At 33.4% G+C, this 24,625-nt stretch overlaps 1 protein-coding gene across 1 annotated transcript; it reads right to left on the reverse strand.

Annotated features, from left to right (window-relative positions):
• Positions 1 to 10,338: 10,338 nt before the first annotated feature.
• On the reverse strand, positions 10,339 to 20,770 carry LOC139859880 (plasmodesmata-located protein 6-like). The gene is made up of 3 exons (XM_071848652.1): positions 20,026 to 20,770; positions 18,894 to 18,998; positions 10,339 to 10,632 (listed from the first exon to the last, which is right to left on the reverse strand). Exons 1-3 carry the CDS (start codon positions 20,768 to 20,770, stop codon positions 10,622 to 10,624), a joined length of 861 nt encoding a protein of 286 aa, XP_071704753.1. The 3' UTR covers positions 10,339 to 10,621.
• Positions 20,771 to 24,625: the final 3,855 nt, after the last annotated feature.

The following is a 24,625-nucleotide window of genomic DNA, read 5'->3' on the forward strand; positions in this document are numbered from 1 at the left end:
TTTTATATTATCATTATTTGATAATCTACGTAAAGCTTTTTAAACCTTTATTTATGAAATAAAGGTTGTGGTTTGTTTTAAAAATGAATGCAGTCTTTGAAAAACGTCTCATATAGAGGTCAAAACCTCGCAACGAAATCAATTAATATGGAACGTTTTTAATCAATAAGAACGGGAAATTTCAATATACATGTAGTGTTTTAATATGTATTCATACACTTTTGAAAGACTTCAATACACTTATCAAAATACTTCTACTTAACAAAAATGCTTACAATTACATCCTCGTTCAGTTTCATCAACAATTATACTCGTATGCACCCGTATTCGTACTCGTACAATACACAGCTTTTAGATGTATGTACTATTAGTATATACACTCCAATGATCAGTTCTTAGCAGCCCATGTGAGTCACCTAACACATGTGGGAACTATCATTTGGCAACTAGCATGAAATATCTCATAAAATTACAAAAATATTAGTAATCATTAATGACTTATTTACATGTAAACAAAATTACACATCCTTTATATATAATCCATATACCAACGACCAAAAACACCTACAAACACTTTCATTCTTAAATTTTCTTCATCTAATTGATCTCTCTCAAGTTCCATCTTCAAGTTCTAAGTGTTCTTCATAAATTCTACAAGTTCTAGTTTCATAAAATCAAGAATACTTCCAAGTTTACTAGCTCACTTCCAATCTTGTAAAGTGATCATCCAACCTCAAGAAATCCTTGTTGTTTATAGTAAGATATCATTTTAAATCAAGGTAATACTCATATACAAACTTTGATTCAATTCCTATAACTATAACTATCTTAATTCGAGTGATAATCTTACTTGAACTTGTTTTTGTGTCATGATTCTACTTCAAGAACTTTCAAGCCATCCAAGATCCTTTGAAGCTAGATCATTTCTTGTCACTTTCAGTAGGTTTACCTACTAAACTTGAGGTAGTAATGATGTTCATAACATCATTCGATTCATACATATAAAACTATCTTATTCGAAGATTTGAACATGTAATCACTAGAACATAGTTTAGTTAATTCTAAACTTGTTCGCAAACAAAAGTTAATCCTTATAACTTGAATTTTAAAATCAACTAAACACATGTTCTATATATATATTATATGTTAACTTAATGATTTAAAATCGAAAAACACGAAAACACCGTAAAACCGGATATACGCCGTCGTAGTAACACCGCGGGCTGTTTTGGGTTTGATAATTAACAACTATGATAAACTTTGATTTAAAACATGTTCTTCTGGGAAAATGATTTTTCTTATGAACATGAAACTATATCCAAAAATCATGGTTAAACTCAAAGTGGAAGTATGTTTTCCAAAATGGTCATCTAGACGTCGCTCTTTCGACTGAAATGACTACCTTTACAAAAATGACTTGTAACCTGTATTTCTGACTATAAACTTATACTTTTTCTATTTATATTCATAAACTTAAGTTCAATATAAAACCATAGCAACTTGAAACACTCAAAACGGATTTAAAACGAAGAAGTTATGGGTAAAACAAGATTGGATATTTTTTGATTGTTGTAGCTACGGGAAATATTGTAACAATTCTATACAAATCATATCCTAGCTAACTTATATTGTATTATATATGTATTATAATATATTATGTAATCTTGGGATACCATAGACACGTATGCAAATGTTTTGACATATCATATCGACCCATATATATATATTATTTGGAACAACCATAGACACTCTATATGCAGTAATGTTGGAGTTAGCTATACAGGGTTGAGGTTGATTCCAAAAATATATATACTTTGATTTGTGATCTAGCCTGAGACGTGTATACACTGGGTCGTGGATTAATTCAAGATAATATATATCAATTTATTTCTGTACATCTAACTATGGACAACTAGTTATAGATTACTAACGAGGACAACTGACTTAATAAACTTAAAACATTAAAATGTATTAAAAATGTTGTAAATATATTTTGAACATACTTTGATATATATGTACATATTTGTTATAGGTTCGTGAATCGACCAGTGGCCAAGTCTTACTTTCCGACGAAGTAAAAATCTGTGAAAGTGAGTTATAGTCCCACTTTTAAAATCTAATATTTTGGGATGAGAATACATGCAGTTTTATAAATGTTTTACGAAATAGACACAAGTAAATGAAACTACATTATATGGGTGAATGATCGAAGCCGAATATGCCCCTTTTTGCTTGGTAGCCTAAGAATTAGTAAACCGATCTACTAATTGACGCGAATCCTAAAGATAGATCTATTGGGCCTAACGAACCCCATCCAAAGTACCGGATGCTTTAGTACTTCGAATTCGTTTATATCATGTCCGAAGGATTTCCCGGAATGATAGGGGATATTCTTATATGCATCTTGTTAATGTTGGTTACCAGGTGTTCACCATATGAATGAATTTTATCTCTATGTATGGGATGTATATTGAAATATGAAATCTTGTGGTCTATTATTATGATTTGATAATATATAGGTTAAACCTATAACTCACCAACATTTTTGTTGACGTTTTAAGCATGTTTATTCTCAGGTGATTATTAAGAGCTTCCGCTGTTGCATACTAAAATAAGGACAAGATTTGGAGCCCATGCTTGTATGATATTATGTAAAAACTGCATTCAAGAAGCTTATTTTTGATGTAATATATTCTTATTGTAAACCATTATGTAATGGTCGTGTGTAAACGGTATATTTTAGATTATCATTATTTGATAATCTACGTAATGCTTTTTAAACCTTTATCGATAAAATAAAGGTTATGGTTGTTTTAAAAATGAATGCAGTCTTTGAAAAACGTCTCATATAGAGGTCAAAACCTCGCGATGAAATCAATTAATATGGAACGTTTATAATCAATATGAACGGGACATTTCATCAACCATCATGATGTCTCCATGTTACTGATCAGACTCCATAATACATAAATATACCCTATATCTAATTGTTCCCTTTTTCTTCTTCTTTTTCCTATCAAAACCCATTTGCAACTTCGTGATCTGTGAATCAATCCATCTATCAGCTATATCCTTATCAATCATCATCTACACGAACATAATCATCATCTAATCACCTCATCATCATAAACATAATCGTATCATCATCATCCTGATTATCATATCGCTAATCAATCATCATTATTCCATCACATAAATCATAATCATAATATCATTATTTATAATCATAATCATCATCGCCTGAACTATTATTTCATGTATCTTTTTATCCTAGTCATAACCATTAGAATCACGATTATCATGTATCATATCCACCATCATCTTCATGATCATCGACACCTTCACACTAGTATCATCATTAAATCTTGACATCCTTATTAAAATCATCCTAGCTAACGGTATTAGCATCACTATATATCGAGTCCCTTACATCATCATCCAACAGATAGATTACCAGCGAGTATATAAATGTATTCAAATTACTCATAGCTTGTTTTAGTTTACTAGTCCAATTACCAACCTAAGTTCGACCCAATCTTAACTATTAGCCTAATCAAAAGTCCATAACTTCAAATGGACCGTAACATCCAAGCAGCCCTGATTAATCCGTATAACCATTAAAGCCCAAGTCACTACATTGTTATACCTAGGATTCGAATAATAAATGACAGAAAAAGAGGAACTAGTTATATGTAGAAAACAAACAAGTGGTAATTTTCCACTAAAAATTGTCGGCTAAAAGAAACAATAATACGCAAGATGATGGAATTAGTGGGTTTTGATTGATAAAGTTGTTTGAGGAAAACCTTATATAATTGCATCGTTTTCTTTTTCTTTCTTTTGTTAGTACTGGAATTAGTGAGTTCCGGAAGAAAAAAAAATGTATAACAGCAGAAGCAATGATAGGGTTATGTAGTAGATGAGGGTTTTGGTTCTATTATTTTGTTGTTCTCGGTGATGGTGGCGTTTAGGGTGATTTTAATCAAGAGAGAGAGAAAGAGAGAATGTGAGAGAAGGATATGATTTTGGAGGTTTTGGGTGGCGGTTTGTGGTGAGTTGAAGTGGTAGTCGTGAGTGTTGGATGATGAGAATTATTGGTCAACAAGATCATATTGGTGTATACGGTTGTGATCGTGATCGAGTAAAAAAAATGGTTTGGGTTTTGGTTGCAATTCAAATAGGAACCGAAGCACTAGTTTGGTGTGGTTGTGATGAGTTCAAGAAGATTATAGTATTAGTGTGGCGTTTGAAAAGGAAGCAGGAAGAAAAAGAAAAAGAAAATGTAGCATGGTACCTTTGGTTTAAAAGAATCGAGTAGCTACAACAATTAAAAATCCAATGATGTTTTAATCCTCTTGCACTAATAGTAGAAGGTGATTCAAAGGATGCAGTAGTGGTTTAGTGGTGGTGATGGTTTAAAGAGACTATTGACAACGGAAGGAGGTAATGGTGAGGGTGAAGATTTTTGTTCGACGTTCATAACTCGTTTGAGGAAGATAGGTTGTGAGTTCCATCAAAGAGAAATAAGATGGTTGTTTTATAACAATAAGGATTGACAGGAAGAATCAATCGTACACCAAAAATAAAGAACGATGTCGATTGCTAACAAATTTTTGGATTTGTCTTAGTGTTTTAGATTCTGATTTGTACGAAAAAAATCAATCAACTACAGCTTGAAAAGGATTGGAAACAGAATACGTTCCCTTCTGTGTTTATATGTATATATACGGTGTTTATATATTTATATATCTGTTTATGTAATTTTATATATAAATATATCAGTATTTTATGTATATATATGCATTTATATATAATTGTGATTATCTGTATAATATATCTGCATTGGTTTATTGAATATGTAAAGGATCATATTAATACAAACATTAATATTTAATATTAATAACAATAATATTAATAAAACTAATAATAATAATGATAATAGAAATAATAATGATATTTATATCATAATAATACTAATAAGAATACTTATAATAATAACTTAAATAAAAATAATAATTTTTAGAAATCAAGTAAATATAATAACTTATACATAACAATATTTTATATATATATTTTATATTATGAATAATAATATTAATAATACAATTATTGATATCAATATTACCAATAATAAAAGTAACAATAATAATATTAATATAACAATTATATTGAAACTTGCACTTAAATTTAATACCATTTATTATTTTATGTAATATTATATTATTTGATGACATTTACTGAATAATTATTATTTACATATTTTATGTATATAATAGAATCATATAAATTTTTAATTTAACATATTTATATATATTTATATATACTTATATATATTTTTAACAATAACTTAATTACTCTACTTATTATTTTTACATTTTCAATTCCAATTAATTAAAGTATACTTTATTAATTCAAAATATTATATATACACTTATATTTATATTTATATATATTTATACGTATTTATTTACAATTAATTGTTCGTGAATCGTTGAAAACGGTCAAAGTTAAATGAATCCATGTGAACAGTTCAGAAATTTTTGAGACTCAACATTACAGACTTTGCTTATCGTGTCGAAATCATATAAAGATTTAGTTTAAATTTGGTCGGAAATTCCCGGGTCGTCACAGTTTGAATCCAAAATTTCTGCAATAGAATAATCTTGTGATGTTAGCATGCTTACGGTTTCTGAACTAACCAGCAAGCTTCACGCACAAGAACAAAGGGTCTCTATGAGATCTGAAGAAAAGGTTGAAGGTGTTTTTCAAGCTTCTTTCAAAAATAACAAGGCGAAAAATTCAAAACAAAACACGTACAAGAAAGGAAATTACAAAGGTACTTTCCCTCCGTGTAAATTTTGTCAAAATACAAATCATCAAGATGTTGATTGTTGGTTCAAAGATAAACCAAACTTTAAGTGCAATTTTTGCAAAAAGTTTGGACATATTGAGAATTATTGTAGAGAAAAAAAATCAGGGCCAAACAAAGAAACTTCAGTTAGTAAATTTCTCTGAGGAAAATCAGGAAGCAAATGAACACTTGTTCATGGCCTCGCATGTTGATTACAAAAGTAGAGATGCGACTGTTGATGAAGGAGCCTATTGGGATTGGAATATGAAGGAAGTTAATAGGCATGAAGCTTCTATTTCAAGTTTCCAAAATGAATCTCTTTATGATGATCCGGAAATTGATGTCGAAGACACAACTGACACCGAAGTTCTGAGAACCAGAAAAATTGTTGATGTATACGAGTCTTGTAATCATGTTATTATGGAGCCCGAAAGCTATATTGAAGCTTTCAAACATGATGAATGGAATGAAGCCATGAAAGCCGAACTCGAAATGATCAAGAAAAATGAAACATGGAAGCTTGTTGATTTGCCAAAGGATAAGAATGCAATAGGTGTCAAATGGGTGTTTAGAACTAAGTTTCAACCTGATGGTTCAGTTCATAAACACAAAGCAAGATTGGTAGTGAAAGGGTATTCTCAGATTGCACGTGTGGATTTTGGAGAGATTTTCGCTCCAGTTGCTCATCATGACATGATCAAGTTATTGATAGCTCTAGCTGCTCAACACAATTTGATAATTCATCATCTTGATGTGAAATCTGCGTTTTTGAATGCTGAACTTGAGGAGGAGATTTATGTAAAGCAACCTCAAGGCTTTGAAGTAGCTGGACAAGAAGAAAAAGTATATAGACTATATAAGGCACTCTATGGTTAAACAAGCACCAAGGGCTTGGTATTCTAAGATCGACGCTCATTTGATGAATCATAATTTTAGGAGGAGTTCAAGTGCATTTTGCTGGAACTCAAAGAAGAAAAGAATTGTCGCACAATCTACCGCAGAGGCAGAATATATAGCAATCGCATATGCTCTTAATCATGTTGTTTGGATGAGAAATGTGATGTCCGACTTGGACCTAACTCAAGAATGTCCAACAGTAATCTATTGTGATAACAAGTCTGCTATTGCTATAGCAGAGAATTCAGTGCAACACTGAAGAACAAAACACATCAATGTCAAATATCATGCTATTCGAGAAGCCGAGAAGAATAGAGAAGTCAACCTGAAATACTGCACCTCTGATGATCAATTGGCAGATATGCTTACAAAGTCTCTCACGTGAATGAAGCTAGATCAATTGAAGACTCGACTTATGATGTCCAACAACAATCTTAAGGAGGAGTGTTAGTGTATCTAAGATTGTTATTAGACATTTGTCTTATGTTATGAAAACTTAGTTATTAATAAAACTTAGCTATTAAGTATTCTTAGCCATTAAGTGCTCTTATCCATTAAGGATACTTAGCTATTAAGTATTCTTAGCCATTAAGTATTCTTATCCATTAAGGATACTTAGCTATTAAGTATTCTTATCCATTAAGGATACATAGATATTTTAGTATCCTTAGTTGTTAAGAAATTATCGATATTCGTGATACTTACCTCTTAAGTTTTTTTAGAGGTTAAGAAAGTTAGTTTTTTTGTAGCCTATAAATAGGAGTTGTAATCAAGGGTTGTATAAGATAACAAATCTTCAAATAATATACTCAATCTTCTAATTATTTCTATTCTACACTTCCATTATTTATTCTAATCTACTTAGCAACAAAGTCTTGCTATTTTAATCTTTAACAACAAAGTCTTGCTACGCTAATCTTTCAAGTGTAGAATTTATTCTATTTTTGAACATTTACATAAAATGTGTTTCTCATGAGAGAATTTCTCAATTAAAATGCCGTGTCGACAAATTTCACCATTTTTGCCTCATAATTACCAAGATAGTAGCCTTCCCACATCTGTATTTGTTTATACAGTATACAATTTAATCACTGGCTCACGAACTGATTTAGTTTCTCAATTATATTGTGAGTTATATTTTAAAACATCACTCTACTCCTTTCTTTGTAGTTGGTTAATACAGGGAAAGAAATGGCACTAGTCAGCCTTCTTTTAACGTGGGCCGTAATTCTCTATTTCAAGAATTCATAACGCTCTGCTTTAAGTAATTGGATATTCAATTCTGTTAACTTTTAACCGTATTTAACAGTCAGTATACTAGATACTATGGTACTTCCCATAAAGTAGTTGAGGATTTGATTCACGATGCTCTAACAAGTAGGTGGAGTCTCATATTTTGTATTTTTGTATTTAAATGAACCTGGTAGATTGTTTTTCTAATATTTTTTATTTTTTTTGGCTGCATTTTGATACTTTGGTTAGTTTACAAGAGGTGGGAAGATAAGATCGAGAAATGGCAAAATTCAATTTTGAAAAATGACAAGCTGCTAGAACGGTGAGTTTTAAAATTTGATTTGATTACACGATACCCGACCAGGTTGCTTTGGGTAACGGGTCAAATGGGTTTGCGTGAAATGGGTCATGGGTCAATGGGTGAGATTTTTTAACGTTCAGATTAAAGTAATATCCACATAATTGCTCAAATAACTTATATCTTGTGTACATGTACAAATTTACGTTGTTCAGTGAGCTGTATTTCTTGGTAGTTGGTAGCACATATTTTCTGTACATAGGTATCACACTTTTATGATTTTTTTCCGAAAATAACTATCAGTATATTGTGAAAGTTGATGTACATACGTATGATTCTTTTTTTAACGAATTTATGACTTTAATCGTACGTAGGTATGATTCTTCTAATCTACTTTTGCTGCTATTCAACTGTCGTAGAATCCGGCCTCTCAATATTTGAGTAAATTACAATCAAGGTATGTCATACTTCGTTTTGCGTTTGATTCATCTAATATTCTATATCTTTCTCTCTATATATTATACATTCTCCAATTAACATGGTTTTTTTTTTCTTTCTATCAAACATAACCCAATTAACATGGTTGATGGGCCGAATTGAGTTATATTTGATAGACAGATAAATTATTTACGAAAAAAATGGGTCAATTTGACCGGTTTATCATGAGTGAGTAAGTTGATTCATTTGATTATAACGCTATCTCTCATACTTGATTGCTATAATCCAAGATTCTTAATGTTATTATTTCATGTATATTTCATTAGGCATTATCAATGCAACACTCATTCTTGTATTTTTATTTTTGTTAGAACTCCGTATGACATGCTTGAATTGGTTTTTTTTTACACTTCCGTGCAACGCACCGGCTCATAAAACTCATTCTCTGCATTTTTATATTTTAAATTCTTATTATTGTAAACGGTAAGGGAAACATATTAGAAGCTCAACGATTGCCTCCAAATGGAAGTTTCAATTATGAAAATAGATACTTAAACGGGTCGATATCATTGAGGTCATCTTCAAGTAGATTTTCCATTGACGAATTTTGTAATGCCCTTGGAGGCATAAGGCCAATTCATTCATAGTATTTTAATTGTAGAATTTTGAAATTACATTGATGAATTTCGTAATTTTATCAAACGGTAATTTGTTATTCAGGTACTGACATTGTTCTGAATTCATTTGTTATGTGTTTTAGATGTCTGTATTTGATTTATATTGTCATGTTTTGCTTGAAGTACTTATAGCTCATGATCTTCTGACGATGGAAGCAGCTGCATGTGCGCACTCTGCTGTTGAATCGAACGTTGTTGACCGTCCGACTGTGACTGGTCTTTTTTACCTACACCATGCGTAAAGTTGAATGAGCGGTGGCAGCATCTGCTGAGCAACTTCACACATGGTGTTGGCAAAAAATGACCAAACGTGCAGTTGCTCACAGTTCATTCAATTACTACAAGGAGAGAATGATTAAATACTATTCAATTTTTTTGTATCAAGGAGGAAGTTGTGGAAACTTGATGACAATAACTAACAATTAATCTTTGCATTGTAATGTAATCGTTATTAGCGTTTAAAATATTAATATTGTTAAAACATTTACTTTCAATGGTAATGCTATCACTAATCAAGAGTTTCGTCATTGTAGTTTTATCATACCGTTAAATGATTTAACATTTTACGTTTTCAATGTGTTTGATTAAGAGTCTCCGTGCAACGCACGAGTTCTTAAATCTAGTATAGGGATAAACCCCCAATCACAGCCTTGATTATGGCCTAACATAATATCAATATTTAAGTCAATAAATGAGGCATGGTTGACTTTATATTAGACAATCAACTAATAATAAATACGATGCATAATTATGGCTAATAGTGTTTGGAGTAAGGGTGCGGACTAGCGGATTACGCTATTCGGTGTTCAAACTGAAATGGTCATGTTAAAGAATAAATATTTGAACGCTGAAAGCAAACCAACCTGAGAACACACATCTTTATTTTTTTAATATGCTATATATTTTGCTAGAGCGCAGAGCTAGGCATCATTGAATACTGGTACTTAAAAATAATTGGCTTTTGATACAAGGAAATTGAAAATGATGGGATGAAAGTAAGCCTAAATGAGGGGCATATTATGTACATTCTTGGTTCTTATTTCAACTCTCTTGCACTTACTTTAATGTGTATCTTTACTTTATCTTTATATCATATAGTCCACCATGAAAAAACCTCATAAAAGAAAGATGAAAAAGCAAGCCAAGTTGGTCTTGAATATATATGATACTACCATTTATAGCTTCAATAATGCGGTTGAGCATATGTCCATGGATTTGGGTACCCTTTTACTTGCCACCTGTGTACATTGGAAAAAATCATTCTTACACTTTTCATCATATATAGAAATTTATGACCGACTTATCTTTTAATCAACGATGATTGCTATGTATCTTTAAATTTTGATAGATTTATTAAAATTGAGCATTTACTTCTATTTACAGTACAAGTAAATAACTCACAATTATAATGAATTTATTAAACTAAATAGTAGACCATATGAAAAACTCACAATCATAATGAATTTATTAAACATAAATAGTATAAACATCACCATATGAAACCTTTCAAATGTTTCATAATAATAAAATAATGAAGTTAGGCTTTTCAAAGTGACGAATTATATTAACACTAACAATGAATTGAATAAGAAAGAATATAATTATAATGGACGTCATTCTTATTCTTACACACTCAAATTGAAAGTTAAAATAACAAAAAAAAATAAAAAATAAAAAACCAATCTCACATAAGTGAGGTATGAGACAAGTCATTTATCCACCCAGAGTTAAACACCTTATGAGTAGAGAAAGTCTTCTCTATCAATTATCTATAGATAGAGAGATTGCTTCCGAATGGACCTCCGGCCAATAAGTAGAAAAAAAAATGTAAGACGTCATGAAAATGGTGACAGTGACAAATTCTAGTCGTCTTTTTACAACACTTGGTGACAGTGGAAAATTCTAGTCATATGAGGGTGGGGTCCTTAGATTTCACTATTTTGGAAATACTTTTTTACAATGTATATTTCTTTGGAGGTGATTCTTACGGACCACATTTTGATTAATGTACATTTTTGTCTCATAAACTTACAATGATACCCCAAGAGTACTCTAGAGAAATGAACTTATATTATTATTCTAACTATAGTTAAGGGTCTAATAGGTAATTAGGTGTACATGGTTTAGAAAAATGGTGTGGGAGGATCACCTCCCATATTTCAAATTGCATATAACACTATTAAATTTTATTATAGAATCCTATATATTTATGAGTATGATTTATGATTTTTTAGATGTAAATAACCACTAAAAAAATGAAAGGGGATCTTGTTGATTGATTATGGAGTTGTTTGATGAAAGGGGAAAAAACTAACAAAAAGGATAAAGATCACCTCTCAATTGTAATTATAATTACAGTATAATTTAATTTTTTTTATTTTATTTATTTATTTTTTTTAAAAGGCAAGAACATTATTATTTAATGTTCAATTCAACCACTGAAAATGCTCTCGTTCTCTTCTTCCTTGCTTACCACTGATAACGGCTTTATTCTCTAATTCCGGCAATCGTACAACTGTTTTTCAATAGATATTTTGTTCTTCAATAATGTTTTCTCTTCACACATCTCCCTTTACACCCAAATCCAATACAGACTCCAGATCTAAACATCGATTGAAAAATTCTCATATCATCAACAATATTAAATATCAACCGGAAAACGTTGGGGTATGGATAAATGTAGATCGAAACAGAAAGAGATACCCCAATGATTCTCCACTTAAATCGAACCTGGGAACAGATCTGTTGCATAAACCTACTGTGAGGAACGGTTCATCTTCTAACCCTAATTGGGTATTTCACAACGATGCTGATTTCCCTCCCATCTCTCAACCTTCATCGAACACTAAATCGACATCATACAATAACTCGAATGAAGCTAATCATCAGATCTATCAAAGATTCAAGATCCGCGAGCATGCCCTAAACCTAATAAAGAAATATGGTAACCCTAACACACCCGTTTTCTCGAAACCTAATAGCAAATCTATATCGTCGTTTCTTTTCTTCAACTTTCCTGAATCCTGGACGGCTGCAAATTTATGGGGTTTATTCAAGAAACATGGCGAACTCTCAGAGATTTACATTCCGAAGAAAACACTAAAGAATGGTAAGAAATACGGTTTTGCTCGCTTTAAAAATATTCCTGACCATTATGTTGACATATTTGTTAGAAAACTTAACATGATTGCAATAGATGGCAAGCTCCTTGTTGTTTATAAGGCACATGATCGTAACAAATTTGGCAAAGATACTCCAGTTGGGCAGCAACCTCAGGTTGATAAACCTGCAAATCCAAAACCGAATCCCACCTTTTCATCTTCCTACCATGACAATGCTAAAGATGACCGCAAATATAATGAGGTACTAAACAATAGAACACCTTATCATAATGTTGAAGTGCCTTTCGATTATCAAAAAGAATTTTCCATTCGTGTTCCTAAAGATGACAAAGTAATTGATATCCTTGGTCACTCATTGATTGGTACCATAAAGAATATTGACCACCTTGATTACTTTAGTGAAATATGTATGTCGGAAAACCTCATTGGTTTTGAAACTAAATACCTCGGGGGAAAGGATATATTGTTAATCTTCGAAGATAAACGACTTGCTTTTGACGTACTTAATCCCCAAGGCTTTGGTTTGAAACACCCTTTGTGGAATTGGCTTGATAATATTCGTCCTTGGGACCCGGAAGAGTTTTCTTCCCCGGGACGTCTCGTTTGGATTAATATTAAAGGTGTTCCCATAACTTGTTGGACTGAATCAACATTCCGAAAAATTGCTAATTGTTGGGGTGAAGTTATTGATATGGAAAATTGTTGTATGGATGAAAAGGGCTCCCAAGATCTTTCATCGGGTAAAATACTCATTTTAACCCACTCATACTCATTCATAAGCGGGCACGTTCACATCCACTATGATTCCAGTATCTTTTCGACTTTTGTTGTTGAATGCCCCGAACAACCGGTTGATTTTAACTCTATTGATAATGAATCATCCGAATGGGATGACGAAGAGGCACAATCCGATGATTACTTATCCGATAATGACTCTTATATGGGTGAAGATCAACCCTTTGATGACAACTTTTCTCAAAAACCCGAAAGCCATAGAAACAATGCACCCGATGAAAATTCTACTCATAACTCTCCACATGTAAAAACTAACAATCAACACTCTCCACCATCTTCAAAACGCATTGAAACCACCGCCTTCCCAAATACCCACACTAGCCCCTCGACTTCCTGTGACAAAAACAATGATCCCTACCCTCATCCCCCCAACGTGAACACTAGTGGTGACACTCACATCTCGGATACACAAATATCCAATGATTCGTATACTTCTCCACATCCGATACACCAAACCTCCTCACAATCTAGCATCTCAACACCGAGTAACAACCACCCCTCTTCGGAACCAATACTACCCCGTAGCCCAAACGACCTAATTAATTCCCTTCTAAATAATCAAACCAAACCCACTGATTTCTTTCCCTCCCATAATGAACAAAACCCCACGGCCTATGAAAACACACCTGGGCCCAATAAGCCCAACTCCCCTTCTCAAAACAATTCGGTCTACTCACCTGATAAGGCTCCAGCTGAACCAAATCGACCCTCTGCTGCTGAAACTGTCCCTGCACAAACTCATGAATTCGGTTCACAGTCCAAAGTGTCTTCACCCCTGAACCAAAAACAGAATACCATGTCTGATGCTCCTAAACAGACTACCACGTCTGATTTGAATAATGGGAACCCTGAAATAATGCGCAACAAAAAAGGCATAAAAAAACTGGGTCCTAAAACTACATCGAAGTCCGACATCAGCACTTTACCGCCTACCGATCCTAGCAAAAAAAACACAAGATCCAAATTCCTATTTGTCAAACATTGTGCAAGAAGCGGACAAAAATTGAAATATTCGAATTTAAACCGTAATGCGACCTCCACACCCAAAATTGTTGGTACTACATTGAAGACATCATCAAAAAGCAAAAGTTCGAATGGGAACAATCTTCCTAAAGGTTCATGTGGTTCTATTGACACACAAGAGTTCGGTCAAGGAATTGGCATTCGATGGGACGCCGAAGTCTGAGCTCCTACTCTCCTTCTCGTTTTGTAAGTTTTTTTTTTAATGTCTTGCATCTCACTTAATATTCGAGGTTTGGGTCAATCGGGTAAAATCACTTGGCTCAAAAAAATCTGTAACAATGAAAATCCGGTTATCCTTGGACTCCAAGAAACAAAATGTAGTAATTCTCCTGATTCTCTAATTGAATCTTTTTGGTACAACTCCAACCTTAAATTTGTACAAAAAGACGCAATCGGAGCCTCGGGCGGACTAGTACTTATCTGGGACCCATCCAGTTTCCTATTTGACCTTGCTGTTGAGGGTGAATTCTTTCTTGCCATCAAGGGCAAATGGGTGGGTTACGACTCAGATATTTTCTTCATTAATGTTTACGGTCCGCATTCACACCAGAAAAAACTTAGATTTTGGTCTGAACTTAATAAACTAATTGAATCCATCGATGTTCCTCATATTATCTTTGGCGACTTTAACGAAGTCAGATCTAATTCCGAACGTCTTAACTGCAACTTTAAACAAACATGGGCTGATAATTTTAACAAATTCATCCTAAACGCTAATCTTATAGATCTCCCCCTAGGGGGTAAAAAATACACACGTATGTGCCTAAGCAAATTAAAATTCAGTAAACTTGATCGATTCCTTATCTCTGAAAGTATGCTTCAACTATGGCCCGACATCTCCTCAAAAACATTAGATCGTGACCTGTCTGATCACTGCCCAATCATTCTAAAGAATTCCTTCGTTAATTTTGGTCCAAAACCCACGCGTGTTTTCAATACTTGGCTTAAACTTAAAAATGCTGATGAAATAATAAAAAACACATGGCTACTCCCTGTTAATGGTAACCGTCCGGATTGTATTCTTCGAAATAAATTAAAAAACGTAAAACTTGAACTAAAAAAATGTAGTCTACAATTAAATAACCTCGATAACGAAATTAACGATCATCTTAACACATCTAATGAATGGGAGAAAATCGCGGAATCTAGACCACTAACCGAATCAGAAAAAGAAAACTGGATTAACAACAAAATGCAACAAATTGAAAAAGAAAAACAGAAAACAAACATGCTAAAACAAAAAGCTCGTATTAAATGGAATCTTGAAGGCGACGAAAACTCCAAATACTTCCATAATTATATTAAAAGACGATTAAATAAAAATAACATCCGTGGTATTTCACTTAATGGTACATGGTCTGAAGACCCCAACATCATAAAAAATGAAGCGCTTAAATATTTTGAATCACTATTTAACTCTAAAAAACGTAAAGGAAATTGTCCATTCGAAAATGAACCTCACCGTTCCTATATCACCCAGGAGGACAACCACTTTCTTGAAGCCCGTTTTACTGAAAAAGAAGTGTGGAATGCCCTTCATGACTGCGAAAGCTCAAAAGCTCCCGGTCCTGACGGATTCAATATGAAATTTTTCAAAGAGTATTGGTGGCTGATAAAAGAGGATCTCATTAACGCCCTTGATTGGTTTTGGCTGAATGATGAAATCTCCAAGGGCTGTAACGCCTCTTTCTTCACATTAATTCCTAAAAAATCCAACCCTATCGGATTCCATGAATATCGGCCGATATGTTTAATTGGAAGCTATTACAAAATTCTCACTAAAATACTCTCCAATCGTCTTGCAAAAATAATACATAAATTAATAGGCATCGAACAAACAGCTTTCCTAAAAGGTCGTAACATCCTAGATAGCGTTCTAATAGCCAACGAAATAATTGATGAATTAAAAAGAAAAAAACAAAAGGGTCTCATCTTCAAAGTAGATTTCGAAAAGGCATTTGATTGCATCGAATGGGATTTCCTTTTCGATACTATGAGATGTATGGGATTCGGAAATAAATGGATTAAGTTTATCAATGCATGTCTCTCATCGTCCACCATCTCTATCCTTATCAACGGTTCCCCTACGTCGGAGTTCACTCCTGGTAGGGGCATTCATCAGGGTGATCCAATCTCCCCCTTCCTTTTCATCATCGCTGCCGAAGGTCTTAACATTCTCACCAAGCGTGCCATTGCAAACGATCAATTCCGCGGTGTATGCGTTGGTCACGATAAGATTGTGGTATCCCATCTTCAATATGCGGACGACACAATCTTCTTCGGTGAATGGAGCAAACGCAACACTAAAAGCGTCTCTAAATTGTTAAAGTGTTTCGAAAACATTTCTGGGCTAAAAGTCAATATTAAAAAAAGCAATCTATACGGAATTGGGGTGCCAAAGAATGAGGTCGAAGTAATGGCCAATTTCATTGGGTGTTCGGCAGGCTCCACCCCGTTCACATACCTCGGACTCCCTATTGGCGTCCCCACCACAAAAGCATCCTCTTGGCAACCCATCCTCGATAAATTCGATAAACGTCTCTCTGACTGGAAAGCTAAAACCATATCATATGGTGGAAGACTCACCCTAATCAAATCTGTGTTATCCAGCCTCCCACTCTACTACTTCTCCCTTTTCCACGCACCGACTAAAATTATTAATGCACTTGAAACTAAAAGAAGGAAATTTTTTTGGGGGGGATTGGAAAATGAAAACAAAATTAATTGGATAAAATGGGAACAAATTTTGTCACCTTATGATAAAGGCGGGTTAAACATCGGATCCTTACGCTGTAAAAACATATCACTGCTATGTAAATGGTGGTGGAGATTTCACAACGAAAAAAACGCCCTATGGGTTAAAATCATATCGAGCATCTATGGGGCGGGGGGCGGGGTTTGCGCTAACGTTTTTTCTAGAAATATTTCAGGTAGCACGATTTGGAATGGAATTATTAAAGCAGGAAAGACAGCGGACAGCATCGGAACCAACTTCTCCACCTCTTTCGTTATTAGCATCGGAAACGGGATTAACACCAAATTCTGGCTAGACAACTGGTGCGGAACTGACAAATTTTGTAATACATTCCGAAGACTATTTATGCTTGAAACAAACAAGCACGCATTGGTCTCAGAAAGGCTCGCAACACACAACTCTTCTACCACCGGCTTGTGGAGCTGGTCAAGAACACCCTCGGGTCGTGTACTCACTGAATTATCTGAGCTAAATTCCCTTTTAACCTCCATTTGCCTCACCGATAAACCCGACACCTGGAAATGGAATCTCGACCCATCCAGCACCTTCACAACAAAATCACTAGCCCACACCCTCGACAACCTAAAACTGGCTAATTCTCACACATCAATTACAACACCAAATAATAAACTCATACCACTTAAAGTCAACATTCTCATTTGGCGTATAATAAATGGAAGAATCCCAACAAGAGTCGAACTTGACAAACGTAGCATCGACCTCGACACATTACTTTGCCCACTTTGTAATTCACAGGTCGAGACTATAGAACATGTCCTTTTCCATTGTCCAAAAACAACATCGATTTGGAATGCTATTCTTCAATGGTGGAACCTCCCTAATAATTCTTTAACCAACATCCATGACATCACCTCAAACGATCAAAACTTCACTTCTACACATACCGGTATTTCAATTTGGCAAGCTACCAAATGGGCCTCATTATATATAATTTGGAAATTCCGCAACGCTAAAGTCTTCAGTAAAAAGGAATGGAATGTCGCAATCATCCTCACCGAAATTCAATCCCAAACCTTTGCATGGATCTCAAAAAGGACAAAAAAGACATTAATCGATTGGCATCAATGGTTCATCAATCCATCTTTCTACATTTCCTCGAACACGCAAAGAATGGGTATAGGCTAAAATCGAGTCTATGATACCCTCCGAAAACCACACGTGATAATTCGCTATTATATTTTGGGCTGTGGTCGTCGTTTCGCACTTGACTAATTGGGTGGTTGTGATCAACTTTGTCATCGCAACTGCGATACTGTTGGTTTGCTCCCTCCCAACTTATATTTTTAAGTGTCGCGGTGCGTTGCGGGGCCTCGTTCCAAAATATTATAGCTCCTTAATGTAAATTTCCATCATTTGATACGATGTATAGTCTTATAGGGATTTGTAATTGACTCCTTTATATTAATACAATTTTACTTGCTTTTCAAAAAAAAAAAAAAAAAAAAAAAAAAAAAAAAAAAAAAAAAAATTATTATTTAATATGTTATAATTATAATAATAATTATAGCTATATATTTTTTTAAAAGATAATTATTTGAAATCACTGATACGGAACTGACCGATTCACCCGATTATTTTTCACGCACGCACACCATCCAGAAGGACATGTGCGAGCTGAAATCCTAGAATACGAGTCGGTTAAATCTCACTGTACTCACTTTATAAATCGCGTAAATAATCTGGAATGTTTTAAAGGAGGGACTCGAACTTCAGACCTCCGTCCATCCAACGTACATACAAGGTGTGGGTGTACTAAACATCATTAATACGAGTAGTGAAATACCTTTTCGGACACAAAGTCTGCTTAAGAAAACAATGATTACGGCAACACCAGCTATAATTCCAATAATAATTGCTAATGTTTTGTCCACATCGCCATCGTCATTATCTGCACAATTTAACTACGATTTAATTAATTTATAAAAACTGCACTTGAGTAGTTTATAACATCGTACAAGTGTCTCACTTTATGATATTCCCTCCGTCCGGTCCTTTTTTTTTTTTTTCCTTCTTAAATTAATCATTTTCATAAATATAAGTACTTTTATTTTTTTACTTTACTTAATTAAAAAAATGTAGGTAAAAAATTAGGATAAAACTGCAAAGTAGATAAAAAAAATACATGTAACAGTAACGTTTTCTCAAAGTGTGTATTTTTTGTCTGAAAACTATTATTATGGAACAGGGGAGCATAATATTAATGATATATTATTATATTATTTATGCCAGAAGCAATCTCAATGCCCTAAAGTAAAGAGATGGATTGCTTTTTCTTTCTGTGAAGAATCTTTCTCGATACATAGGTGAAGAAACGACTTCTCGTTTTTTCTATGATAGCTAAAGGATTGTCTACTTCTCATATCTCCATAATTGGCCATTGTTGTTGTTGTATTATTATTATATTATTTATATTTATATATAAGACTTGAAAATGCAATTTGCAGTATAAATTTATAGGTAAAAAGCAACCACTAGCTAGTTAAGTGATGATAATGTTATTTTTTTTTTTTTTTGTAGAAGGTAAAAATCCGTTGTGTCATGAATTCATGATATAATAGTAAATAACATGTCAGACCTAGACATATATATAAACGGATATATAAACGGATAGAGGTTTTTAATTAAGAAGTACTGGTGACTGGTGATTAATATAATATTTAAAATTCAATACTAAAAAAACACAAATTATTAGTAGAAATTAGAATATTGTTCGAGGGGTAATTTAGTGAATATGAATGCACCAGTAATCGCAACTTAATTAATGAGAATTGAAGGTAATATATATTCTCCCATGCATACCACATAAGAGTATTTTCAGGAAGGGTTCAATTTATATTGCAAGTGAAAACAACACAAGCCCAACCACCAACTATATATGGTGGTTTATGACTTTATGTGGTGGATCAACCACTTACCGCTTCTCGAGTTGAACCCACGTTCAGAATATAGCACATAGCACTTCCCCAAATACATATCTCCCCAAACAGACGCTCCACAATCCGATTTTAGTCGTTCACTTGCCTCTAAAACACAATCTTGACACTCGCTTAAACTCAAATCTTGTACGCATTGCACCACTCCCTGTAAGTTCCCGGACCCACTCACACGAAAATATTGCCCGTTCTGATTCGTCATATATGCCAATACAGCATCTCTACGAGTCAATATATCTGAATTATAACCCGTCGACGGCCCACACTTTTTATAAACTTCAGTTTTGTCCTCAACCCCTAAAAAATATACACTGTCATATTTCACTAGACATCCTTCGAATTGCATGACCCCACCAGTCGATCCGGGGCAAATGACTCCGAGTCGACTAATTGAGTGGGCCACACAATCTTTACAATTAGAGGTGGTGAGATCACCTCTACATTGGAATAGGGCATAGACAATGTCAGATTGGGTGGACCCGGGAACCGAGATTTTAAATTTGTTAAAACTTGAGAAAGAAGCAGATTTTACTAAAGAAGTGAGGGCAGAGTTGACATTAGACTCGTAGGGAGAGTCGGGTGTAAACCTTCCTGATGAGCATCCGCCATAGACGAAAGAGTCTGTGGCTGATGATGATGATGATGATGATGATGATGATGATGATATGTGGAAGAAGAAGAAGAGAAGAAAGAAGAGGCATGAAAGCAAAAGAGTTTGTGGAAGCATTATTGAGAACTTCTATTAGTGGGAGTGATAGAATACTTACATATATTTGTTGTGGAATTTTTTTGGTGGGGGGCAATAATTGAATGAATCTTGGAGAAATAATTTTGTCAAAAGGTTTATTATTTTATTTACGGAAGTGTTGATAAAAAAGTGTCAAGTTAGTAAGATACAAATTCTTAGTGATTATTCCATGTACATCCATGATTATATGAACTTCAGAATTTAAGTCTAAGATAAAATAGATACTAGCGATCTAGGAATAGTAGTTACCAGACTGGATAAAAGCTCAAAATTTTTTACTAGATAACTTATTTTAATAGTGCCACTCAAAAAAACTAACACTAGTTAAAAATTCAAATTTTCTTTTTTACTAGATCGCGTATTTGACCAATAGCACGTGCTCTGACGACCCGACAAAATCGTCATTGACGGCGCCGTCAACTTAGGTCCCGTAACGTGGTCATAAGTCTTTAAAACAAGGTTTGACCAAAATATGTCGCATTCATTTCAAATGTAAAGATGTTTCAAAGTTTACAAAAGTAGTCTGACAAGTTAAGTTACAACGTTTAAGTACAAATGAAACCTATGCGACACAATTTAAGTAAAGTCAAAAGACGCTCCATGTATGCATGTATACTCGACATCCAAGCAAGTATCAAAATAGTGTGCGGAAGCATGAATCACTTAACATTCAAGGACCTGAGAAAACATAGAAAAATCTGGCAACGAAAACGTTGGTGAAATCATAAATTTAGTAAATATGTTGTATTAAACCACAAGATTTAATATAAAGTTGATTATCCAAATCGTTTGCATTCCAAAGTTGTTGTTTGTTCGCGAGCACCCAATTATCAAAACTTAACTGTATACGAACCCCGTTATCATAGTGTTAGAACACACACTATACCCAAAAATATATTTCATCCGCTAACGGTAGCGAACCGTCCGAATGAGGGCTCGTCAAGCCCGTATGGATCCACACAACATAAGTTCTCGCTTACACCCTACAAGTGTAACTAATGATAATCGAGTTGAGGCTTTTTGTTCTAACTCGCACGTGGAATGTTTGTTTCTGGACTTGTGTTCAAAGCATAAAAGTATAATACGTATGTGTTTCTCATCCCATGATTTAAAGAGTAAAAGTTGTTGAAAAGGTAGGACTATGATCTCACATTGAGTGCATGAGTAAAAAGGTACTTCACAAAGTAAACGTGTGCAAGAACGAATGCTAGTCTTGACCTAAACAAGTAGGTTGTATCAATACCGATAAAATACGAGGTCGGTCAAAGTTGTTCAATTAGTCATATGGCTCGTTACGACTCGATTATATAGCATGTGAGTCAAGTTATCAAGTTTCATGCAAGATATAAGTATAAAAGAAGGTTAGAATGATTGCATAAGTCTTTGGTTAAGTTTGACTAAAAGTCAAACTTGGTCAAAGTCAATGGGGTCAGGTCGGGTATCCGACTATTGTTCATCAATAAGTAGTCATATATAAGCATGTTGGCCAAGTTTAATGTTAATCGGAGTTGCGAGTAAGCGGGAACGAAATTGTGAAAAACACAAAAAAAATTGGGACAGAGATATTCTCGCTATACTGAGATTTTGTGCGCACCAGGGCTCGCTATAGCGAGGCCCCTGGTTTCAGGTGCTGAAGTGCTGAAATTTTCAAGTGCACGAACCAAACTTCTTTCAAACACAACTTATGAACCGAAAACACTCAAAACGCATACCATACATCGTTGAAAAGGTAATTTAACAAGGAATACAACTAAACACATATCATCAATCAAATCTATTGGTACGATTTTCTGTGTAGCGACTGTAAGGTACCTGTAAAGAAAAGTAGATGCTCAGCGTGTGGCGTATACTGTTGATTGTTGTTTGCCCTCGAGAAATAATCTCTGCAGACCCGGAACACAGATATTAGATCTGTGGGGTGGCCTCAATCAATCTGTGGATCAATCTGTAATTGATCCGTATAGCGTATTGATGCTAAGCGGCTGATATGTTTTAGAGTGAGAAAGAACTGTGTGAGAGAGAAAGTGTACTTCTCTTTGACTGAAGTTCAGATCAGAATGATGATCTGAAATGTGGTGACTCAGGGGGTCTATTTATAGGCGTAGAATGTCCGAAATTCTCGGGATACACGTGTCAATCACTGATTAATTCTTTTGCACGAAGTATCCGGGAGGTCGGTGGCGTGTGCTGACGTGGCTGGGTGCCGTTCAATCGTTGAGTTAAAGGGCTTAAGCATAGAAGCTGTCTGCAGGGCTTACACTTGACGATGTACGGCAATCACTGAAAACTTTCAAATTTTGGTATGTTTTGTGTTGCTTGATCCATTTTTCTGTACCAAAATGTTGTTTTTATGCGTGTATCCCCTAGGATACACCATTAAAATCCAAACATTTACAACAACCAAATCCACATTGAATGATCATTGAAAGTTCATCATTTAATGTTTCAAGTCCATAAACGCATAAGATTATTCGGGCATCCAATTTACACATACGATATGTCGTTTCGAAGGTAATTAAACATACATTGCAACTAAACACTTACCAACAACATTTCATAGCATTCAATGCATGAAAAGTTCATGTTTAAGCCTATCAAACCCTAACTAAAAATCACAAAATCAATAATCATGTTAGTGAAGTTTCCCAAGTCAACCTACACATCAAATTGAAGCTAATGATGCTAGTAATGTAGTGACCCGGGAATTTCCGACCAAATTTAAACTTAAATCTTTATATGAAATCGACATGATAAGCAAAGTCTATAAAGTTGAGTCTCAAAAAGTTGGAACTATTATTCATGAATGTGTTTGACCTTGACTATTCCCGATGATTCACGAATAATTGTGTGTAAATAAAAACGTATATATTATGTAAATATATATATACAACAATTTGAAATTACAAAATATAATTGAAACATTAGAATCAAATACGTAATGTATGATACACAACAATTAAACTGTTATGAAGAATGAATCCATGTATATATATATATATATATATATATATATATATATATATATATATATATATATATATATATATATATATATATATATGATGTTTATACACAATTAATATACTATGCATATTGTATTAAAAATTCGAATATATTATATGAAGGTTACATAATAAATAATATGTAATGTTAATATATAAAATATTATTACAGAATAGTTATTATATTTATGAACATTACTTTCATTATTAATAATGATATCAAAATTTTTAATATTATTAATAATATTAATTTAATACCTAATATATAGATATGAGTTTGGATAAGCATAATTTGTTATATCAATATCATTATTATTATTACTATTAACATTGGTATTATTATTTGTATTATTAATAATATCAATTTCAATATAAATAAAGTAGGATATGTACAAGTTGTTATTAATATCAATAATATTCGTATTTTTAAGAAGAGTTATTAATAAAGTTAATAATAGTATTATCATTATCATTATTTCTAATTACTACTAAATTTATTAAAACCATCATTATTGTGATAATATTATTCCTATTCCTATTCCTATTATTAATAGTATTACTAAATACTATTATTATTAGTATTATTGATTATTATTAATGTAATTATAATTATAAATATTTAATTTATAATATTTATATAAACTCATATATTTATACAGATTAGGATTTGAACATGTTTCATGTATCATCATACGATAATTAGTTTTATTCTTGTCTTTGAATATATTACCTAAATGAATCCAAACACAGAACTCATCCAAAATCAGTTAAACTTCCTTATCTACTTTTCCATTTTTTTATTTTTTTTCTGTCCTTCCAGCTTGATTTCCTG

This window comes from Rutidosis leptorrhynchoides, chromosome 7 (genome assembly GCF_046630445.1).
Source record: "Rutidosis leptorrhynchoides isolate AG116_Rl617_1_P2 chromosome 7, CSIRO_AGI_Rlap_v1, whole genome shotgun sequence".
NCBI lineage: Eukaryota > Viridiplantae > Streptophyta > Magnoliopsida > Asterales > Asteraceae > Rutidosis > Rutidosis leptorrhynchoides.

What these genes read in the sequence shown, in the direction of transcription:
- LOC139859880 (XM_071848652.1), bottom strand. Translation starts at nt 20,770, where the DNA reads ATGCTTCCACAAACTCTTTTGCTTTCATGCCTCTTCTTTCTTCTCTTC. An exon ending in TGGGTTCAACTCGAGAAGCG is followed by an intron (nt 18,999 to 20,025) that starts GTAAGTGGTTGA and finishes TAAATTGTGCAG; the next exon opens with ATAATGACGATGGCGATGTG.